The 18,439-nt window shown below is 43.1% G+C and overlaps 1 protein-coding gene across 1 annotated transcript in view; it reads left to right on the forward strand.

The window, feature by feature from the left end:
* The first annotated feature begins 8,941 nt into the window (after positions 1-8,941).
* Positions 8,942-18,439, forward strand: part of GRPR (gastrin releasing peptide receptor) — a 36,960-nt gene continuing 27,462 nt past the window's right edge. Inside the window, exon 1 of the mRNA XM_036839949.1 lies at positions 8,942-9,506. Coding sequence (XP_036695844.1) covers positions 9,094-9,506 — 413 coding nt within the window. The 5' untranslated portion in view covers positions 8,942-9,093. The remainder of the gene's footprint in view (positions 9,507-18,439) is intronic.

The raw sequence follows: 18,439 nt of genomic DNA on the forward strand, positions 1-18,439 counted from the left end.
TAAGACCAGGGGAAGCTTGAATTCTGCAGTATGTGAATGATAAATTCCCCGTGTATTTCTCAGTTGTTCCATTTTGAGAGTATTTGACTTGAAGAACCTAGTATGGGATATATATTTCAGACATGACTTGGAGTTCGTTTGAGGTGAGCCTCCTTCAAGCAGTAAAAATAACAGAGTTTTGATATTGAGTGAGAGTTCCCATGGAACCACTCTGAGTTTGAAGTGCTATAGTGGCATCTAGAGAAAAATCTATGGGTAATCCTGTTTCCTAGCATCTTCCTTAGAGAAGAACATGGTGTATTATTTCACAGGCCAAAGAAAAAGGGTGAAATGTGAGGTGTGGAGATTCGCTTTAGCTACACGAGCACTCAGAGTCGGGGGGTACATCCCAGCTTTTTTGGTCCCATAAAGCTGGCTGGATATAAAATAAAAGCCAGACTTTCTGATGAGAAGCCTGATGGCATTTTTATTGGTTTGCCTATGAGATTATACTTCACCTTTGAGAAGAAAATTCAAGAGAGCATATCAAAGTGGGAAATGGTCACAGAAAGTCCAATCGGACTTCAGAAAGTATAAGAAAATTAGTTTCCATTTTCACATGACCTAAAACTCTCTATACAATTAAATGTCATCACCAAAACAGTGTCCAGATTCTTTAAACAGAAAGCTTGCTTATGTTTATAAACTTGCTTTCTTTAAAGAAATTGCAAATGTTGTCCTAGTTAGGCAATTATCTCCTTGAGGGTAGGGACCATTGCTTGTTAATTTTTGTATTTCCAGGGTCTAGAACTGGGTCTGGTAGGGAATGACACTTAATATAAGTAATTTTGAATGGTTACATAATGTGAACATCATTACTTTGGGTGTGAATACAATCATATTTCTGGTAATTAAAAGGAATCTATCCCCCCTAAATAATAACTTTACAGTGGAGAATCCTGGCCTACACAGCCTTAACAAAGTGTTCAAGATTAACATGGCCACTGATAAATCATATGGATATCATGTACTCTGTGTTGGCTGAGTAATAGCCCCCAGTGATATCCAGGTCCTGATCCCTGGAACCTGTGACTATGTTATATGGCAAACCTTATGTGGCGGGACTTCCTTGGTGGCGCAGTGGTTAAGAATCTGCCTGCCAATGTAGGGGATACGGGTTCGATCCCTGGTCCGGGAAGATCCCACGTGCTGCGGAGCAACTAAGCCCGCGCGCCACTACTACTGAAGCCCGCATTCTGAAACTACTGAAGCCCGCACACCTAGAGCCCGTACTCCGCAACAAGAGAAGCCACCGCAGTGAGAAGCCCACGCACCACAACAAAGAGTAGCCCCCGCTCGCTGCAACTGGAGAAAGCCTTCACGCAGCAACAAAGACCCATCGCAGCCAAAAATAAATAAATAAATAAATTTATTAAAAAATAATAAAATTACTATTAAAAACAAACAAACAAACAAAAAACCTTATGTGGCAAAGGGCACTTTGCAGATGCAGTCAAGATGGGGAGATTATTCTAGGTTATCTGGGTGGGCTCAGTGTAATCACAAGAGTCCTTATAAGAGGGAGGCAAAGAAAGATTTGCCTGTGGAAGAAGAGGAGGCAATGTGATGACATAAGCAGAGACTGGAGTGATGTGGCCACCAGCCAAGGAATGATGGGGGCCTCTAGAGCCTTCAGCAGGAACCAGGCCTGCCAACAGCTTGATTTTAGCCTGTAAAACTTATTTCAGACTTTCATCCTTCAGATTGTAAAAGAATAAATTTCTGTTTTAAGCCACTAAATTCATAGTAATTTATTATAGTAGCAACTAATACATACTCCCTGATATGATGCGATGAGAAGAGCACCTCACCTCTATGGTTTTCTACCCCAAATTCACATCTCCAGTCTCACAATGAAAAGATGTCAGACAAACCCAAATGGAGGGATATTCTACAAAATTCCCGACCAGTACTCTTCAAAGGTGTCAAGGCCACGAAAAACAGGAATGTCTGAGAAACTGTCACAGATAAGAGGAGACTAAGGAATCATGATGCGTAAATGCAGTGTGGTATCTCGGATTGGATAATGGAACAGAAAATGACTGGTAGAAAACCTGGTGAAATCTGAATAAAGTCCATAGTTTAGATGATAGTCTTGTGCCCATGCTAATTTCTTAGTTTTATAGATGCTAACAATAGAGGAAGCTGGGAGAAGGGTATATGGGAACTCTTTGTAGTATGGTGGCAACTTTTCTATAAACCTTAAGTTATTTCAAAATAAAATGATTAAAAAGGAATTCATCCCAGCAACATGTTGTCTTGTCAGACATCTATTAGTAGAGGTATAGACATAATACAGGGGATGTGTTTCAGGGGGGCCTGGGGTCTCACTGATCGGATTCTTCCAGGAGAGAAGAAGAGCTGGAAAGAGAGATGGCTGAGGGCAGAGGGGAAGGTGCCACTTTATGTTGCCTTAGGTGCCACTGGGTGATACTAATGCCTCAAGTTGTCCTGAAGCATAGGCCAAGGGAAAATGCTCTGTATTTTATGGATGGGGAATCCATGGCACAGGACAGTTCAGTGGCAAATAATGTTCACTGAATTGACTTGACTTGCCCAAGCTCACTGACCAGATGGGGAAATGGGATATAAATAGTCTAATTTTCAGCTACATGGTGGCCAGGCAAGAAAGTTCAGCTCATTTATAATTTTTTAAAAATACACATATTTTAGCCAGATAAGAAACTCTGGTGGTACTGAATAACAAATGGATTTCGGTCTCTGTAACTTTTCTAGATTTGACCACACTTTCCTTCACACTCTAACCACTCAAGGTTCAACCTGGTTTATAGCACTCGCCTTTTCTGGTATTTCTTTTCTGTTTTATTTTGTCGTTTTGGTGGTTCCCCCCACCCTTCATCCATTCTACTTACCAGGTGTTCCACAGCTATCACTGCATAACAAATTACCATAAAGAAGTGGATTAAAACCAGAAACATTTATTAACTCACAGTGTCTGTGGGTGAGAAATTCGAGAGTGTTTTGACTGGATGGTTCTGGCTTAGAGTATCTCTTGAGATCGTGGTCAAGATGTTGGCTGGGGCTGCAGTCATCTGAAGGCTTGACTGGGGCTGGAGGATCCATTTCCAAGATGACTTACTCACAGAGCTGTGGACGGGAGGCCTCAGTTCCTCAGCCTGTGGATTTGTCCATAGGGTCACTTGAGTGTCCTCACAATATGGCGGCTGACTTCCTTCAGAGCAGGTAATCTAAGAGACAGTGCACGGAGGGAGCTGCAATGTCCTTTGTCATCTAATCTTGGAAGTTACACGCTATCACTGCTGCTTCATTCTGTTTGTTGGAAGCCAGTCACTGAGTGCAGCTCATATCCAAGGGGAGGAAAATTTATCTCCACCTCTTGAAGGAAAGAGTACCAAGAACTGGTGGAATATGTTAAAACCGCCATGCGAGGTGTTCTGTCAGCCTCGGGTCTGACTGAGAGTCTGGTCTTCCACTCCAGGCCTTCTCTGGGCATCGACCTGTCCTTCTGCAGCTTTGTGTGGCACAAAATGAAACTTGACTCTTTCTTTCAGAAGACTCCCCCCATCTCTCCTGAGTTTCCAAGCACCATGAAAAGTCACAGAATGTTAAGAAAAAAGAAGGGAACTTGAAGTGATCCCAGCATTACAGGATCTGGATACAGTCATCCGTCTCTTTTGTTCTTTCTGCAGTGCTAAAATTTGACATCTCTGATTCTTCTCAAGCAAGGGTTGCTGCAATCTTTTCAGCAGCTTCTCCATGGTGCTGCCACAAATGTAATATTGCAATCATGTTTGGTACCCACTGATTTTCAGCACATGACCTTTTCCTCAAAGCCTAACTTCACTTGATTCTTGGTGATTTCTCTGTACAGTTAAACTATTGTCATTCATCATCCTAGTTCCCAGCCAGTCCTCTTAATTATTTACCTCTCCGCCTCCAGACTTCAGCTGTCATTTCCGTTGACTTCCTTCCTTTCCCTTGTTCATATCGTGAGCTCGATATGCCTGAAACCAGATTCAGCATTTCCCTCCAGAGTGGCTTCCCTCTTGTTCTTGCTGTTTATACTGAGTCACAAGGCTAAAAAATTTCACCATCTTGGGCTTCTCCATTGCCTGTGTTCCCTACATTTGTAATGGGATTCTGGCCCCTGTCTTGTGGCAAAAACAGCTTGCCTGCCATGCAGTCTGGGACAACTCCCAGCCATTATCAGGGGGATATCAAAAACCCCAAATGACGGATTCTTCAGTCAGCTTCCAGTTGGTCCAGTTGCTGGTTTCATTCTGAACTTGAGATCCTAGTTTCCTGTCTGTTCCCAGTTCCTGCCCTGGTTTCTTAACCTTTTCTGCCAGAGCTCCCTAACGCCTAGAGCAGTACTTTTCAAACTTTAACGTGCACATGAATCCCTGGGGAGCTTGTTAAAATGCAAATTATGATTAAGGAGATCTGGGGTGGTGCCTGCGTTTCTGCATTTCTCACAAGCTCTACGGTGATACCCAAGCTGCTGTCTCAAGGACCACACTTTGGGTATCAAGGGCCCGTAGCAATAATCTCCTAAATGTGCTTCCTTGCTCACCCTCTCCCTCCGCAGAGGGCAGGCACAAGGACTGAGATGTTGCCGTGATCTCTGGGTCACACACTGCCTGCATCACTGTCCCCAGCGTAGCAGAGGGCTGGAATCCCTTCGGGACCTCATGAAAAACAGTGATTCTTGGGTTCCATCCCTGGAGATCTCATTCAGTAGGTCTGGGGTATGGCCTCAGAATCTGTATTTTTAAGAAGCACTCCAGGCAATCTTGAGTTTTTTTGAAGAACCAGTGTTTTATAGACTGAAGTCCAACCAGAGACCTTAAATGTAAAGTCTTCCCCAGCAGATCCAATCTCCTTTTTCTCATTTATTACTCTCCTCTACAGCTTTGTTCCAGACTATCTCACAGACAGACCCAAAGCCTCCCCTTCTCTTTACTCTGGTTCCACCTACAAATTCTACCCACTCTATAATTAATTTATCTTTTCTGTGTATGTTCATTGTCAGTCTACCAAGAATGCCAGCTGCTGGAAGACACAGTGCCATGCACATAGCTAGTGGGCAGAGACTTTGTCTTTACTCTCTTTGGTCCTGTTGAGTCCACCCATCCTCCCAAATTCTACCAAGTGACTGTGCCCCGCCCCCATATTAAAAAAAAAAAATCCAATTTTCTGGAAGAATGGAAAATGTGACTCTCTTGACTGAAATAGAAGTGACGCTCCTGCCCCGACACATAAGAAAGGATGCTGAGTCACACTCCAATTCTATTCAGAAACTGGAGTCCCTGAGGACGGGGACTTTGTATTATGTTTGTTCTATGTCATTTTCATAAATCAAAGGCATCTCATGCTCACCATTAAATAAAAAGCTAAGCAAATGTCTAAGTATGTTTGGTGATCTGCTGGAAGGTGACACATAGTGGTAGGGATGGAAAGAGTCATTATAGCTAATTAGTTGAAATGACATCAAAATTCTCTAATTAGCTTTTTAAAACATCCTTGCTCCCAGAAAATATTAGGTGTTGAACCTCAATATATCCTCACTCCTAAAATACCATCAGAACAGTCTATAGTGTTGTGGGACACCTAACACCAACAACAGCCATGAGGAATCACTGCTAACTCTCGGCATCAGTGTAACTTACACGGGAAGAAACACTAACAGCCCAGTTGGATTTAAGAGGTGTGGTTGACTCAGCACACGGGGGTGTCTAAAGAAATGAAGGGAAACAACAAAACAACATCTGGGAGTCCTCTTTGTGAACCAAAAACATGCCCTTCAGACCAAACTTCTTAACAAGAATACAAGATCCATCACAATTTCACCCAAACCTGCCTCAGGCTGCTCTTCACACTGCTCTTTCCCTGCCCCCTCTCTTCCAATCTGGATGCCCTTTCTGGGCTTGAAGCTGTTCCCTGCTCAATGCCATGCTCTTTCCGTTAAGCCTCCATCCTAGGTGCATACTATTTTCTCTGTTCAAAGGGTTCTGCCAAACAGCCTTTAAGATCAAATGTCGGGACTTCCCTGGTGGTCCAGTGGTGAAGAGTCCGCCTTGCAATTCAGGGAACGCGAGTTCGATCCCTGGTCAGGGAACTGGGATCTCACATGCCGCGGGGCAACTGGGCCCGTGTGCTGCGGCTGCTGAGTTCGCGCGCCTCAACTAGTGCCCGCGTGCCACAGACTACAGAGCCCACGCGCTCTGGAGCCTGCACGCCACAACTAGAGAAGAGAAAACCCGCTCGCCACAACTAGAGAGAAGCTCGCGCGCCTCAACGAAGATCCCGCGTGCAGCAACTAAGACCTGATGCAGCCAAAAATAAATAAAATAAATAAATAAATCTTTAAAAAAAAGAAAGATCAAATGTCACCTTCTCTGGAGAAAAGGGAGGGGATGGGGTCTAAATGCTGCGACTTTTTTTTTTTAAAGAAGCCAGTTTATTTCTATTTTAACAATACTCAAGGAACTTTCAGAAGGTTAAAAGGCCCAAAGGTGCCCGGGTTTAATATAATAATATAGCCAGGTTCTGGCTTTTGCTACCTCTGTTTCGAAATGCTCAGGACTACCCTGGGCACTTCAATGCCTCACTAATTCTTCTAGTCCAAGAGTGGTGAATTTCTCTGAGTTTTGGCATAATTCCTACAAGGCTGTCCCTCCAGTAATGACAACAAAAACAACGCCAGAAGCAATGATTGTCATTGAGAGGAAGAAAGGTAAATGATCAGAGAAGAAAGCCACCACAGCAATTTCAAGAAGCAGAATTATGAATACGGTATAGAACGAACAGAAGCATTTGCAGAATCTGTGTGAAAACCCTTCTTGGCATTATTCTTTGAAACCAGGTCCTCTGACTCTAAGCTTGAGTAGTTGGGATCATGACGGGTCTTATAATAACATGTATCTTCATGTTATTTTTCTCAGGCTCTTACACAGTGCCTGGAAACTGGCAGGTATTTGATAAATGTCTTTCAAGTAAATGGAGGACTGGCTGCTATGATAGAACTTTTAGCCTATTGATCTGAGGTCAGTCGCTCTTCTGACTTTACTGGGCTTTTCCAAAGTAAAATCACAAAAATAGTCTCTTTCAATCACAACAATAATAATAGGTTTAATAATAGCAGCTGATTATTACTTGAGCACTTACTATGTGCCAAATACTATGAAGTCTTAACACGGGTAATTTCATTTAACTTCACGAATTATCCCCGCTTTACAGATGAGGAGCTTGAGGCTTAAGACACCAAGTAACTTGCCAAGGTAATGAATGAGGGAGCCAGGACTTAAGTACGGAGTCCATGTACAGCATTATTAAGCTCTACTGCCTGTAACTCATCAACACCACTAGGCTTGTGGTTACTGACTCATTACTGGTGCTACTGATCACCACTGAGAAGCTCTTCCCCCTCCGGGCCTGTAACATTAGAGTCTCTACTGCTGGCTGAGAGGAGCACAAGCCCTTGGGTTTATGGAAGAAGCATGGCAGCCGCCTCAGTGTTGTAAGCTGCCGTTGGAAATTTCCATGACAACACACTTGGTGGGCCCTGGCATGGTGATGAGTGCAAGCTTCTTTATTCCTTATGAATCCTGAAAAACCAAACTTTCAGTGGCAGCGCCTGCTAGTAACTGGCTTCCTGTGATGTATCTGGAAGAGCTTGAAGAGCTTCACGTAAGTCTTGAAGATTCACCCTTGTAGTGTATTTATACATTTTTGCTAAAGGTCTAAGCTTAAATCTAATAGTACCTCCTCAGTAAAGCCTTTCCTGGCACCTGTCAACTCTAAGTTATTCTTTCCACTCCCCAATTCCTTGGTATTCTATCTGTAACTCCTTTACAGTTCATTTCCCACTCAGAGCTTACGAGGAAATTTGCTATAAAACGCAGCAAACATTAATTAAAAATTGCAAATAGCTGCACCAGAATGCCAATTCATGTACCTTTTAGATCCAATGAGAAAATTCCTCTGGAAAAGACTACTTATCTGTGAGAGTTAGAACACAGCTGGCTTCTGATTTTATTTCTCTCTGGTAAAGGGAAAAAGAATGGCCTGGCAGATCTACAGGACAGAGCGTGTGTGCATTCTGCTTTCTGCTTTCTGCTGTTCCCAGATGTCAGGTGCTGAAGGTTTAAGGCAGGAGTCCTGTGCCTATTTGCCCTCAGTAGCAGTCCCTGTTCAAATAGGCAGTGGGAAGGCTGAGTGGGCCCACTCACATGTGGACGCCTTGCTCATCTGTGTGCAATTTAATTCAGGGACAGACCTCATTTTATAGCAACCTTAACATGTCATTCTAATGTATTGGAAAAGATGAGAAAATGGGATGTGAGTCTGGATTTGGAGCCTAGTATCAGAAAGATTTCCAGTGCTTTGCAGAGTGCTGTGTCTGAAAAAGAGAAGCCCAAATTATCTGCTAGGACCCGCAGACTGCTGGGCTAGTCTCATCTGGGCAGAGCAGGCAGCCGGGCAGTGACTGAAGTGTCCAGCAGGGGGCTGGCACTCTCTGCCTGTAAGTAGCCCTGTTCCTTTTCAGAGCCTCAGCTCAGCAGAGCTGCCGTTTGCTGGTGAAGCCGGTGACGTGCAAAGCGTTCCTGCCTATAGCATTTCAGGCTTTCTCGGTGCAGTTTTTTTCTACCCTCTTTAAACCTTCAGGTTCTAAATATCGGGAAAGACGGGAAATGCCGTGTGAAAATAGCAGGCCAAAAGTTCTTAGTAAACTGCAGCCAGGGAGACTCAGACTACTAGAATGGAGGTAGAAGGAGTTGGTACAGAGTGGGTTTGATTCTAAGCCCTTCGGGAGCTGAGTTTTTGTGGGTGTTTTGCTGTTAACTTACTGAATTTAGAGATGTATTGCGTTGGTCACGTAAAGACCAGAGCAGCACCAGCATCAAAATAGTGACAATTTTGAATGCCATAGTCTCTATGTACTCAGAGTATTTTTATTAAAGAAGATAAAGAGCCCAGCATAGATTTTATCATCATCTTCACCAAACTGCAAAGTCAAAAGTTAAGCAACAGCATCTAAGGGCACTTTTTAGGTGGGAAAGAATCTAGAGGATGGCTCTGAATGACTGTTTGCTTCTAAACTTGGAAGTGGACCATTTCGTACACTGCAACATCTCTAATCACAGTGTGGATCTCCCCATGAACGACGACTGGTTCCACCCGGGGGTCCTGTATGTCATCCCTGCAATTTATGGGGTCATCATTCTGATAGGCCTCGTTGGCAACATCACCCTGATCAAGATCTTCTGTACCGTGAAGTCCATGCGAAATGTACCGAACCTATTCATCTCCAGCCTGGCTTTGGGAGACCTGCTCCTCCTGGTAACCTGTGCGCCCGTAGATGCCAGCAGGTACCTGGCCGACAGATGGCTGTTTGGCAGGATTGGTTGCAAACTGATCCCTTTTATCCAGCTTACCTCAGTAGGGGTGTCTGTCTTCACACTCACAGCTCTCTCAGCAGACAGGTAAGTCCTGGAGGACAGCGACCTTCTCTCTGAGGGTGGTAGGTGCCTCGGTAAATGAGCTACCACATCGGGACAAACGGGGCTGTTTGTGCGCAGGGAAGTTTCACTCAAACTCCAATTCCCTTCCAGGCATGTTTCTGTTCTAGGGACTACTTCTTGAGTTTGACATAATGGTTTCAGAAAGAAAAGTCAGTGGATGGGGGGTGGGGAGAAAAAAGATCTCTGAGTATAAGATTGAGGTGCATTTTCTGGAGACAGCTGATTTAGCCTTGCTTCTTCCTAACTTCTCACTCCCTGCAAAATTAATTGACTGGTGAGGAAAAAAAAAAAAAAAAATCACACCTAACAGAGTTTAAACCCCAGGTAAATGTTTCTTGGAAGCAATTCAAAGTCTTCAGAGAACAGAAAAGTCCCACTGCATTTCTTCTTCAAATATTCTTTCAGAAATAACCAAGAGGAGAAAATAAGCAGCATTTCCTTGAAATCCATTCTCTTCAGACAGTTTAACTTTTCTCACAGCTGATGTTGTATTTGGTTCTCTGGAACTGAACAGTTTGTGTGCTGGTTTTTCTAAGTATCTCTTAGGTGAAATCAAGCATTATTTGGATTTTTTCTTTCCTTGAGAAAGCTCCATTCAAGGTTGATTTCAAATTTTAGTATCTTTATTGATGTACTTCCATATACAATACTTCTAGGGTTTTTGTTTTTTGGGCGGGGGGAGGGAGTCCAGTACAGTGTTTTATTCTGGGAAGTATACATATTTGTGAACTGCATTTCTTGTGTGAACATATTGCTTAAAAATTCACATTTATTCATTCTTAAACATTCATATTCATTCTTTGAGCATTTATCAGGTGTCTATCATGTAAAAAACACTTCCTTGAAATAACCAGTCAGGAAATATCTGCAGAGTGTTCACATAAATTGCTGAGCATGTCTTATGTACTTCTGGGCTCTAGAACTGGACACAGTAATGAATAGGCTTCAGACACATTGTCGACCATATGGTCAAATTAAGAAAAACTGGTGCAAGGAACCAGAGACTATCAATTTTTATTTTAAAATCAACTGTATGTTATGGTGCTAAAGATACAAAGGGCTTTGAGAGTGTACTGAGGAAGGCATAGAAGCAGCTCTTGAAAATTTATACTCTGAAGAAAATGTCCCGCATTTTAATACATACGGTGCTGGCTTCTCACTTTGTAGAGGAACAAACAGTCCCCAGGTGATCTGGGTTTGTGGAGTAATGGACAAATAAAGATAGTGTTATCAGTATTTGTAGACATGTGTTTATACTTAGCTGCCTGAAGTACACTGCTCAGCACACACAACTTTTTCAGACTGAAAAATAATAGCCCAGGAATGAGGTTTGCACATGGCGCCCACTAGACAGGGTTTCTCGGTTCCTGCCACTCACCACCAGCTTGCTCTAACCCTGAACATATGCCCACCAAGGCCTGATGACCACAGGCAGTCTCACTGTTGAGCCAGGGCAGGCAAACTGTGGAGCTGGCAGCAGGTCTGTGGCTGGTTACCAGTGGCCAAGGGCACCTCAGGATGACAGTCATTTTCTTGATGGGATCATGAGATTTTGGTTTCCGGGTTGGTGAGTGCAGTGGTACAGATGGCGTTTCCTGTCTTCCTGGGATGGGGTGGGGAGTGGGGGAGAGGAAAGTGAGGGAGTGCAATGGAAAGATACAGCTGCAGGGAACTCTTCTCCAGGGTTTCAAAGCAGACCAAATTCCCCATCAGCAGAAAGGCTCTCTCAAAAGCCAGGCTGCACCATTTGGCAGCTCTGGTGTGTTCTCAGTAAGTTTACAGTTACCGCACGTCTTTCCCAAGTTCAGAAATTACTGTAAGCTACCATATAACTAACTTTTTGTGTTTTGCTAAGGCCTAAAAAAGCTGACCGATTACCTGAATCACAAGTAGTGCCTCTAACCAATTTCAACAAGAATAGGTATTGAGCTAGTTAAAATATATAAGACTGTACTTATCTATGTGTCTCATCTTTAAAAGCTATTGGAGTTTTATAACAACCTCATGAGGTTGGCAGGGCAAATACACACACGTGCACACACACACACACAATATCTGTATTTTTTCTTCTCAACAAGGTATAATTATATACAGTAAACTGAACAAGTGTACAGCTCAATATATTTTCACATATTCTGTATAACAACATAACCACCACCCAGACAGAGATATAGAACAGTTCCAGCACCCCAGGATTTTCCTTTATGTCCCTTTCCAGTTAATACCCAACCCCATAGAGAGGCAATCACTATTCTGAGTTCAATTACCATGTATTATTTTTGCCAGTTCTTTAATCTCATATACATGGAATCATACTTCTTATGCTTATCCTTATGTCTGGGATAGTCATCCACGTTGGTGCACATAGCAATGGTTTATTCTTTTTAATTGTTGTGTAGTGTTCCATTGTATGAATATACCTCAGTTTATTTATCCATTTTAATACTGATGGACATTGGATTTTTTCCAGTTTGGGGTTGATCATAACCTGCTCTGGGTATTCTTATTCATGCCTGTTGGGGAACAAAAGTGTTTCTCTTGGGTATATGCCTGGGAGAGGGATTGCTGGATCATAGGGGCAGGTATTTAGTAAATATTGTCAAAGAGTTTTCCAAAGTGGTAGTCTGTATCTGATGGATTGGCCAAAGGGTGAACCAGAAGACCCTCAAAACTGGATGATCATCGTAATCATTGGGGAGCTTAAAAATATGCAAGTTCTTAGCCCCCATCCTAAATCTACTGACTCAGGATGGATGATAGTCGTCCATCCCTGCCCCCTATAGGTTGACCAGCAATGCGAGTACTCATCCCAGCCTCCCTTCTGCAGCTTTCTCTCCCCCAGGTGAACTTGAGTCTTTGTTAATGTGAAAAGAATAACATTTTTCTAGAAAAGTTTATACTGGGGCACTAAAGGGAAACTTCAAGGCAGTCCCAGAAACCAGAATTCTGTGTTTCACGACACTGACCAATTGCAGATTTGCATTCAAACCCCTTCACTATTGGTCCCAGCCTCCCCCTTGCCCCATGCTATCTTCCCCTCCTTACACACATTGAGATCCTCGTACACGGTTGTTACACCAACAGGTTCCTGGCTCTGCTTCCTTGCTTATGCTGAGTCACATCCACTCTCCAGAATCCTTTCTCCTTTCCTAAATAGAAGACTCTTCTCCCCAACCCATGTGATGTATGGAAGTGGAATGGATATCAACAGCCCTGCATTTTAGGCTTCTTTTTTTCTGCCATTACTACCCATATAAGGGAGTCAGACCAAGTCTCTTAACTCTCTGACCTTAGTTGAATCATCTGTGAGATAATCGACTTGAGCTAGATTATTTCTAAGGTCCTTCCAAATTTTAAACTCATGATTTTTATCTGTCATCTTGCCCATCACTCAGATTCTGACTCAAGCCTCCTCCTTAAAGCCCTAAGTTGGACCATTCTAGTCCAGATTTTCTGGCCCTCTTCTAAACATGAGGCTTATTATCTGATGCATGAATTATCTCGTGACATCTTTCATCTTGCTGTTTTGAAGTATTTCATTCATTTCTCTTTTTTTAGTCTCTCGTATATTCATTGCTTTGACCTTTCAAGTAGATTATTAAGAATGTAGAAGGCAGAGATTTCTTATATATTATATCTTACAGTGCCTCAGATGGTTTCTTGTACCTAATGGGTGATCAAAAAATATTGATTAGGGCTTCCCTGGGGGTGCAGTGGTTAAGAATCTGTCTGCCAATGCAGGGGACACGGGTTCGAGCCCTGGTCCGGGAAGATCCCACATGCCGTGGAGCAACTAAGCCTGTGCACCACAACTACTGAGCCTGCACTCTAGAGCCCGCAAGCCACAACTACTGAGCCCACGTGCTGCAGCTACTGAAGCCCACGCGCCTAGACCCCGTGCTCTACAACACGAGAGGCGACTGCAGTGAGAAGCCTGTGCACCGCAATGGAGAGCAGCCCCCACTCGCCACAACTACAGGGAGCCCACGCACAGCAACGAGGACCCAAAGCAGCCAAAAATAAATAAATAAAATAAATAAATTTATTTTAAAAAATATATATATTGATTAGGGGCTTCCCTGGTGGCACAGTGGTTAAGAATCCGCCTGCCAACGCAGGGGACACGGGTTCGATCCCCGGTCTGGGAAGATCCCATGTGCCGTGGAGCAACTAAGCCCATGCACCACAACTACTGACCCCGCATGCCGCAACTACTGAAGCCTGTGCTCTAGAGCCCGTGCTCCACAACAAGAGAAGCCACCGCAATGAGAAGCCCGCACACTGCAACGAAGAGTAGCCCCCACTCGCCGCAACTGGAGAAAGCCTGTGCGCAGCAATGAAGACCCAACGCAGCCAAAAATAAAATTTAAAAAAATTTTAAAATAAAGTTTAAAAATAACTAAATAAATATTGATTAATTAAAAGTATGGTTAATCATCTGAAAGCATACTCTTAAAAAATATATCACACAGTCACCTGCTTCTTCTCTGTTCCTCTCTATTAAGCTCTCATTATTTGGCCAAATGAGAGAAAATCTATTCTTTGTGAGTCAGTAACTAGATTTGGGGGATGAGATGGGTTGATGGATGGATAGATGGAAAGAGGTGGATGGATAGGAGGTTGGATGGTTGGATGAGTGGATGGGCAGATGGATGGAGAGATAGGTGAATGTTTGGGATGGATGGATATATTTTTTACATACTGGTCTTTGCTACTAGATGCCCATCTCTATACTAGATGCCTCAGTATTATATAAGTGGAATTTAAGACCTAACAGGAAAAGGGTAAGGAGAGTTTGCGTTTTCTTTTCCAGTATAAAAGCAAAGAATAAAGCTGGATTTAATGTTAATAGCATTTATATTACATGCCCAAGTTATATTGTGTCTGCTTCAGTATTATTACTCAGTTTTATTTCTGCTAGAATGGGGCTGACAGAATAAATCCTAAGGCCAGATGTGCTCCACTGTAAAGTGATCCTTCTTTGATTCCATAGAAAAGACTTTTCCTAGGTTTTCCCCTCCCTTGTGATTTGGAATGTGTAAAGAAACAGGAAAGTATTACATTAATGCAACCTTCTTGAAGTACAGATTCTTTGAATTCACTGCAAGGAATTTATGAGATAATGTCGTTTTCAGCCTCTCCTGACATCTAGAGCTGCATGGTCCAACATGGGAGCCACTAACCACATGTGGTTATTTAAATTTAGATTTAATTTATTATTATTATTATTATTATTTTGGCTGCACCACACGGCTTGCGGGATCTCAGTTCCCTGACCAGGGATTGAACCTGGGCCACAGCAGTGAAAGCCCGGAATCCTAACCACTAGGCCATCAGGGAACTCCCAAGATTTAATTTAAATAAAACTAAAAATTCAGTTCCTTAGTCAAACCAGCCACATGTCAAGTGCTCAGTGCCACATGTGATTCTACTGGACAGCACAGATACAAAACATTTCCATAATTGCAGAAAGTTCTGTTGGACAACGCAGAAGAGAGTTTGTTCTGTGCCTTGGGGTCCAAATCTCTTTCCCAGGATCCATGTTAGCTGCTTTCTTTCATTGAGGGTATCAGGAATCCCTCAGGCAAATATCGAATGCCTCCCAGCTGCATGGGCTCTTCCTGTCTGTAAAATATCTTCTATTGGAAGATACTCAAAGATGAAGGGAGAAGAATACAGGCAACCCAATACAATCACCAGTCACAGGCTTGGGGAATTTAGGCATCCCATTGATGAGGTTTTGAGACTTTCTGAAGAATACCTGTGGGGTTCACTTTCCAGTCTGCGCTGTGAACTTCTGTCTGATCCTTCCATTCTCTTTTGCCGGGCCCTCTTCCATCTGCCAGTCTATCTTTTTACCTTCTTATCTCAAACTTCACCAAACACTGCTCTAGCTAAACTCTTATCACCTCCCATACATGCTGCCTGACTTCTACCCGCTTTTACTTCACTTTCCCCTCCCTGATGACTGGGCTCTTCCCTCCATCTATCCAAATGCTACCAATCTTTCAAGGCACAGTTCAAGCCCTTCTCTTCTATGAAGCATTCCCTGACCCTTTGGCTTTCATTGATATTTTCCCCTTTCCTAAGATGCTTTTGCCTGTACTGTTCTTTAAATATCAAATTTATCCTACCTTGTATTACTAGGTCCTTTTTATAGATGTGTTTTCTACTTCCTTCATTATATGAGACGCTCGTGGGGTCTGTGCCTGCTACAACGCCCAGGCCCACCTTACATCTAGTAAGAGGACAATAGCTACAGCTTGGTTGATGTTTAAGCAGCGACAAAATGATAAAGTGTAGCAGCTACAAGTAGAAGTCATCCTCAGGTTCATACCCTTATAAATGGTGCTCTGAGACTCAATTTCCAACATTGGGGGAGGGGGTTCCCCACACATCCAACAAGCAATTCTCAGAACACCAGCTAGGTGTCTGAGAATTCAACTCAATTCTGACACTATCAACCCAGAGATAGCGTCGGATTTCACAGGTTGAGGGCTCAGTCCTACAAGACTGCCCCACCCGCCACTCCCACTTCAGATGCCAGTCACAAACCTGTGCTTCCGACCATCTGGCTAAAAATCAGAGGTCCCCATGACCCCCTGTCCTCAGGTTCCATTAATTTGCTAGAGTGACTCACAGAACTCAGGAAAGCATGTTGCTTATTAAATCACTGGCTTATTGTAAAAGGGTACAATACTTTTATCCTCAGGAACAGCCAGGTGGAAGAGATGCATAGGGCAAAGTATGAGGAAAGGGAGCTTCCCGGCCCTCTCCAGGTGCCACTCTCCCTGCATCTCCACGTGTTCACCAACGCAGAAGCTCTCCGAACCTTGTCCTTTTGGGTGTTTATGGAGGCTTCCTTACGTAGTCATGATTGATTAAACCATTGGCCACTGACAACTGATTCAACCTCCAGCCACATCCCCCTCCCCAGAGGTCTGGGGCTGGGACTGAAAGTTCCAGCCCTCTAATCACGAGTTGAATCACTTGGTGACCAGCCCCCATCCTTAACTGCTTTCCCAAAGTCATTAACATAACAAAAGACACCTTTATCACTCTCAACACACTTAGGAAATTCCAAGGGTTTTAAGAGTGTGAGCCAGGGACTGGACCAAGACCAAATGTATATGAGAAATATGTATTTGGTCATCTGAATGACCAAATATATATTTCTTATAAATCACAATATCTCATCTTGTTTGACACAGAGACCAAAAGAGGTGATGGAATTTGGCCTTGTCACAACAAATTCAGAGTAGAGTCACACTAGAACCCTGCTTTCCTCATTCCAAGTCCCAATTCCTTCAGGGAAACTGAAAACTTTTCTTCAGAAACCATCAAAACAAAGTCTAATTCCATTTCCCTTCTCTGGGCAGTGGGAGCTACTGATCCTGAACTCTACTGTTCTGTGGGAAGATACCCTGAGTGATTCCAAGTTAGCCCTCTTCTGAGGGAATCACCCCAGTGATTCCAAAGCTGCTCTACTGTTCTAGAGCCCAGCTTCACTGATCCCAAGGAGACTGGCCATTTCTCACAAGGGAGGACAATTTAATCTCTCGTAAAGCGTCTTTCCCAGGAAGTCTCTCTGTTGGAGGAGTTTACATGAGTCACCAGTCCATAGCTTCTCTAGGGTATGATTTTTCTGAAGCATATTCTGCCTCTCCAGAAGGAAACTCAGCTCCTGTCTCCCCATGGGGAGGGATCTGTCACAGCTGCTGGCCAGCTCTGGGAGAGCTCAGAGGGCAGGTGCAATGGGAGGGGGGGTTCTCAGCAAGACTCTTTGAGTTGGAGTGCTATGGAGATAAGGGCAGCAAAGAAGTCTGACCTTGTCTCTCACACATTATCTTTTAAAGTGGTAGACTTTTATGTGATTAATTATCATTTTTGGCAACTTAAAATGCATGGAGGCGAGACAGGTCACATGCTTAATCATGAAACATAGAGCATAGACTGAAAGGGCTCCCTGGTGAGGTTTTTTTGAACTGTGCTTGTCAATACCATCCTTTGAAAATAGACTAAATTTGCATTTTTGCACTTGTAAATCCTCCTAGTGTGTGGGGTTTGCATAAATTCCCTCTTAATTAAAACACATGTTGTGCAGAATAAAAGAAAAAAATTTTTCTCCATTCCTTTTTCTACTTCCCTGTAATAGATCAAGGGATCTTTTTTATTACAGTCATCTTTGAAATTCTGGTTATTAAGTATTAGATTAGTATCTGATATTTGCTGCTACATGAAATGATTTGATTTGCCTAGGAACCCCTAAGAGGCTGCAGGTTCATTTTATACATTAAATGTCACCTTCTGTAGGAGGTCTTCATTGGCCACTCAGACTAAAGGAATGACCAACGCTGTTCTATCATCCAATTTCTTCTTTCAGGTTGACTGAGGTGTAACTTACACAGTAAACTTTTAGTCGTGCATTTCTATGAATTTTGACAATCTTCCACAGTCATGTAACCACCACCAGCACAATCAAGATATAGAACATTCCATCAGCCCCCCCAATCCTCTCATGTCCCTCTGTAGTCTATCCTCTTCCTCCACCCAGGAGGGAATTTTTTTTCCACATCCAAACTTTCTTTAGTTTATAACCTCCATTACGCACTACGTTGTTCTTACAGAAAATAAAGCTCCTAGAAAAAGTAAAAGAAAAAAAAGAAAGAAAGAAAATAAATCTCCTGGCAGCCACTGATCTTTTCCAAAATATATGAATGACATCATACAGTGTGCAGTTGTTTGAGTCTGGCTTCTTTCAACTCATGTTGTTGCATGTATCAGTAGTCCCTTCCTTTCTATTGCTGAGTCCATTGCATGGCTAGGCTACAGTTTGTTTATCCGTTCTTCAGTTAATAGGTATTAGGGTTGTTTTCAGTTTTGGATGATGATGA

This window comes from Balaenoptera musculus, chromosome X, assembly GCF_009873245.2.
Source record: "Balaenoptera musculus isolate JJ_BM4_2016_0621 chromosome X, mBalMus1.pri.v3, whole genome shotgun sequence".
Taxonomy (NCBI): Eukaryota; Metazoa; Chordata; class Mammalia; order Artiodactyla; family Balaenopteridae; genus Balaenoptera; species Balaenoptera musculus.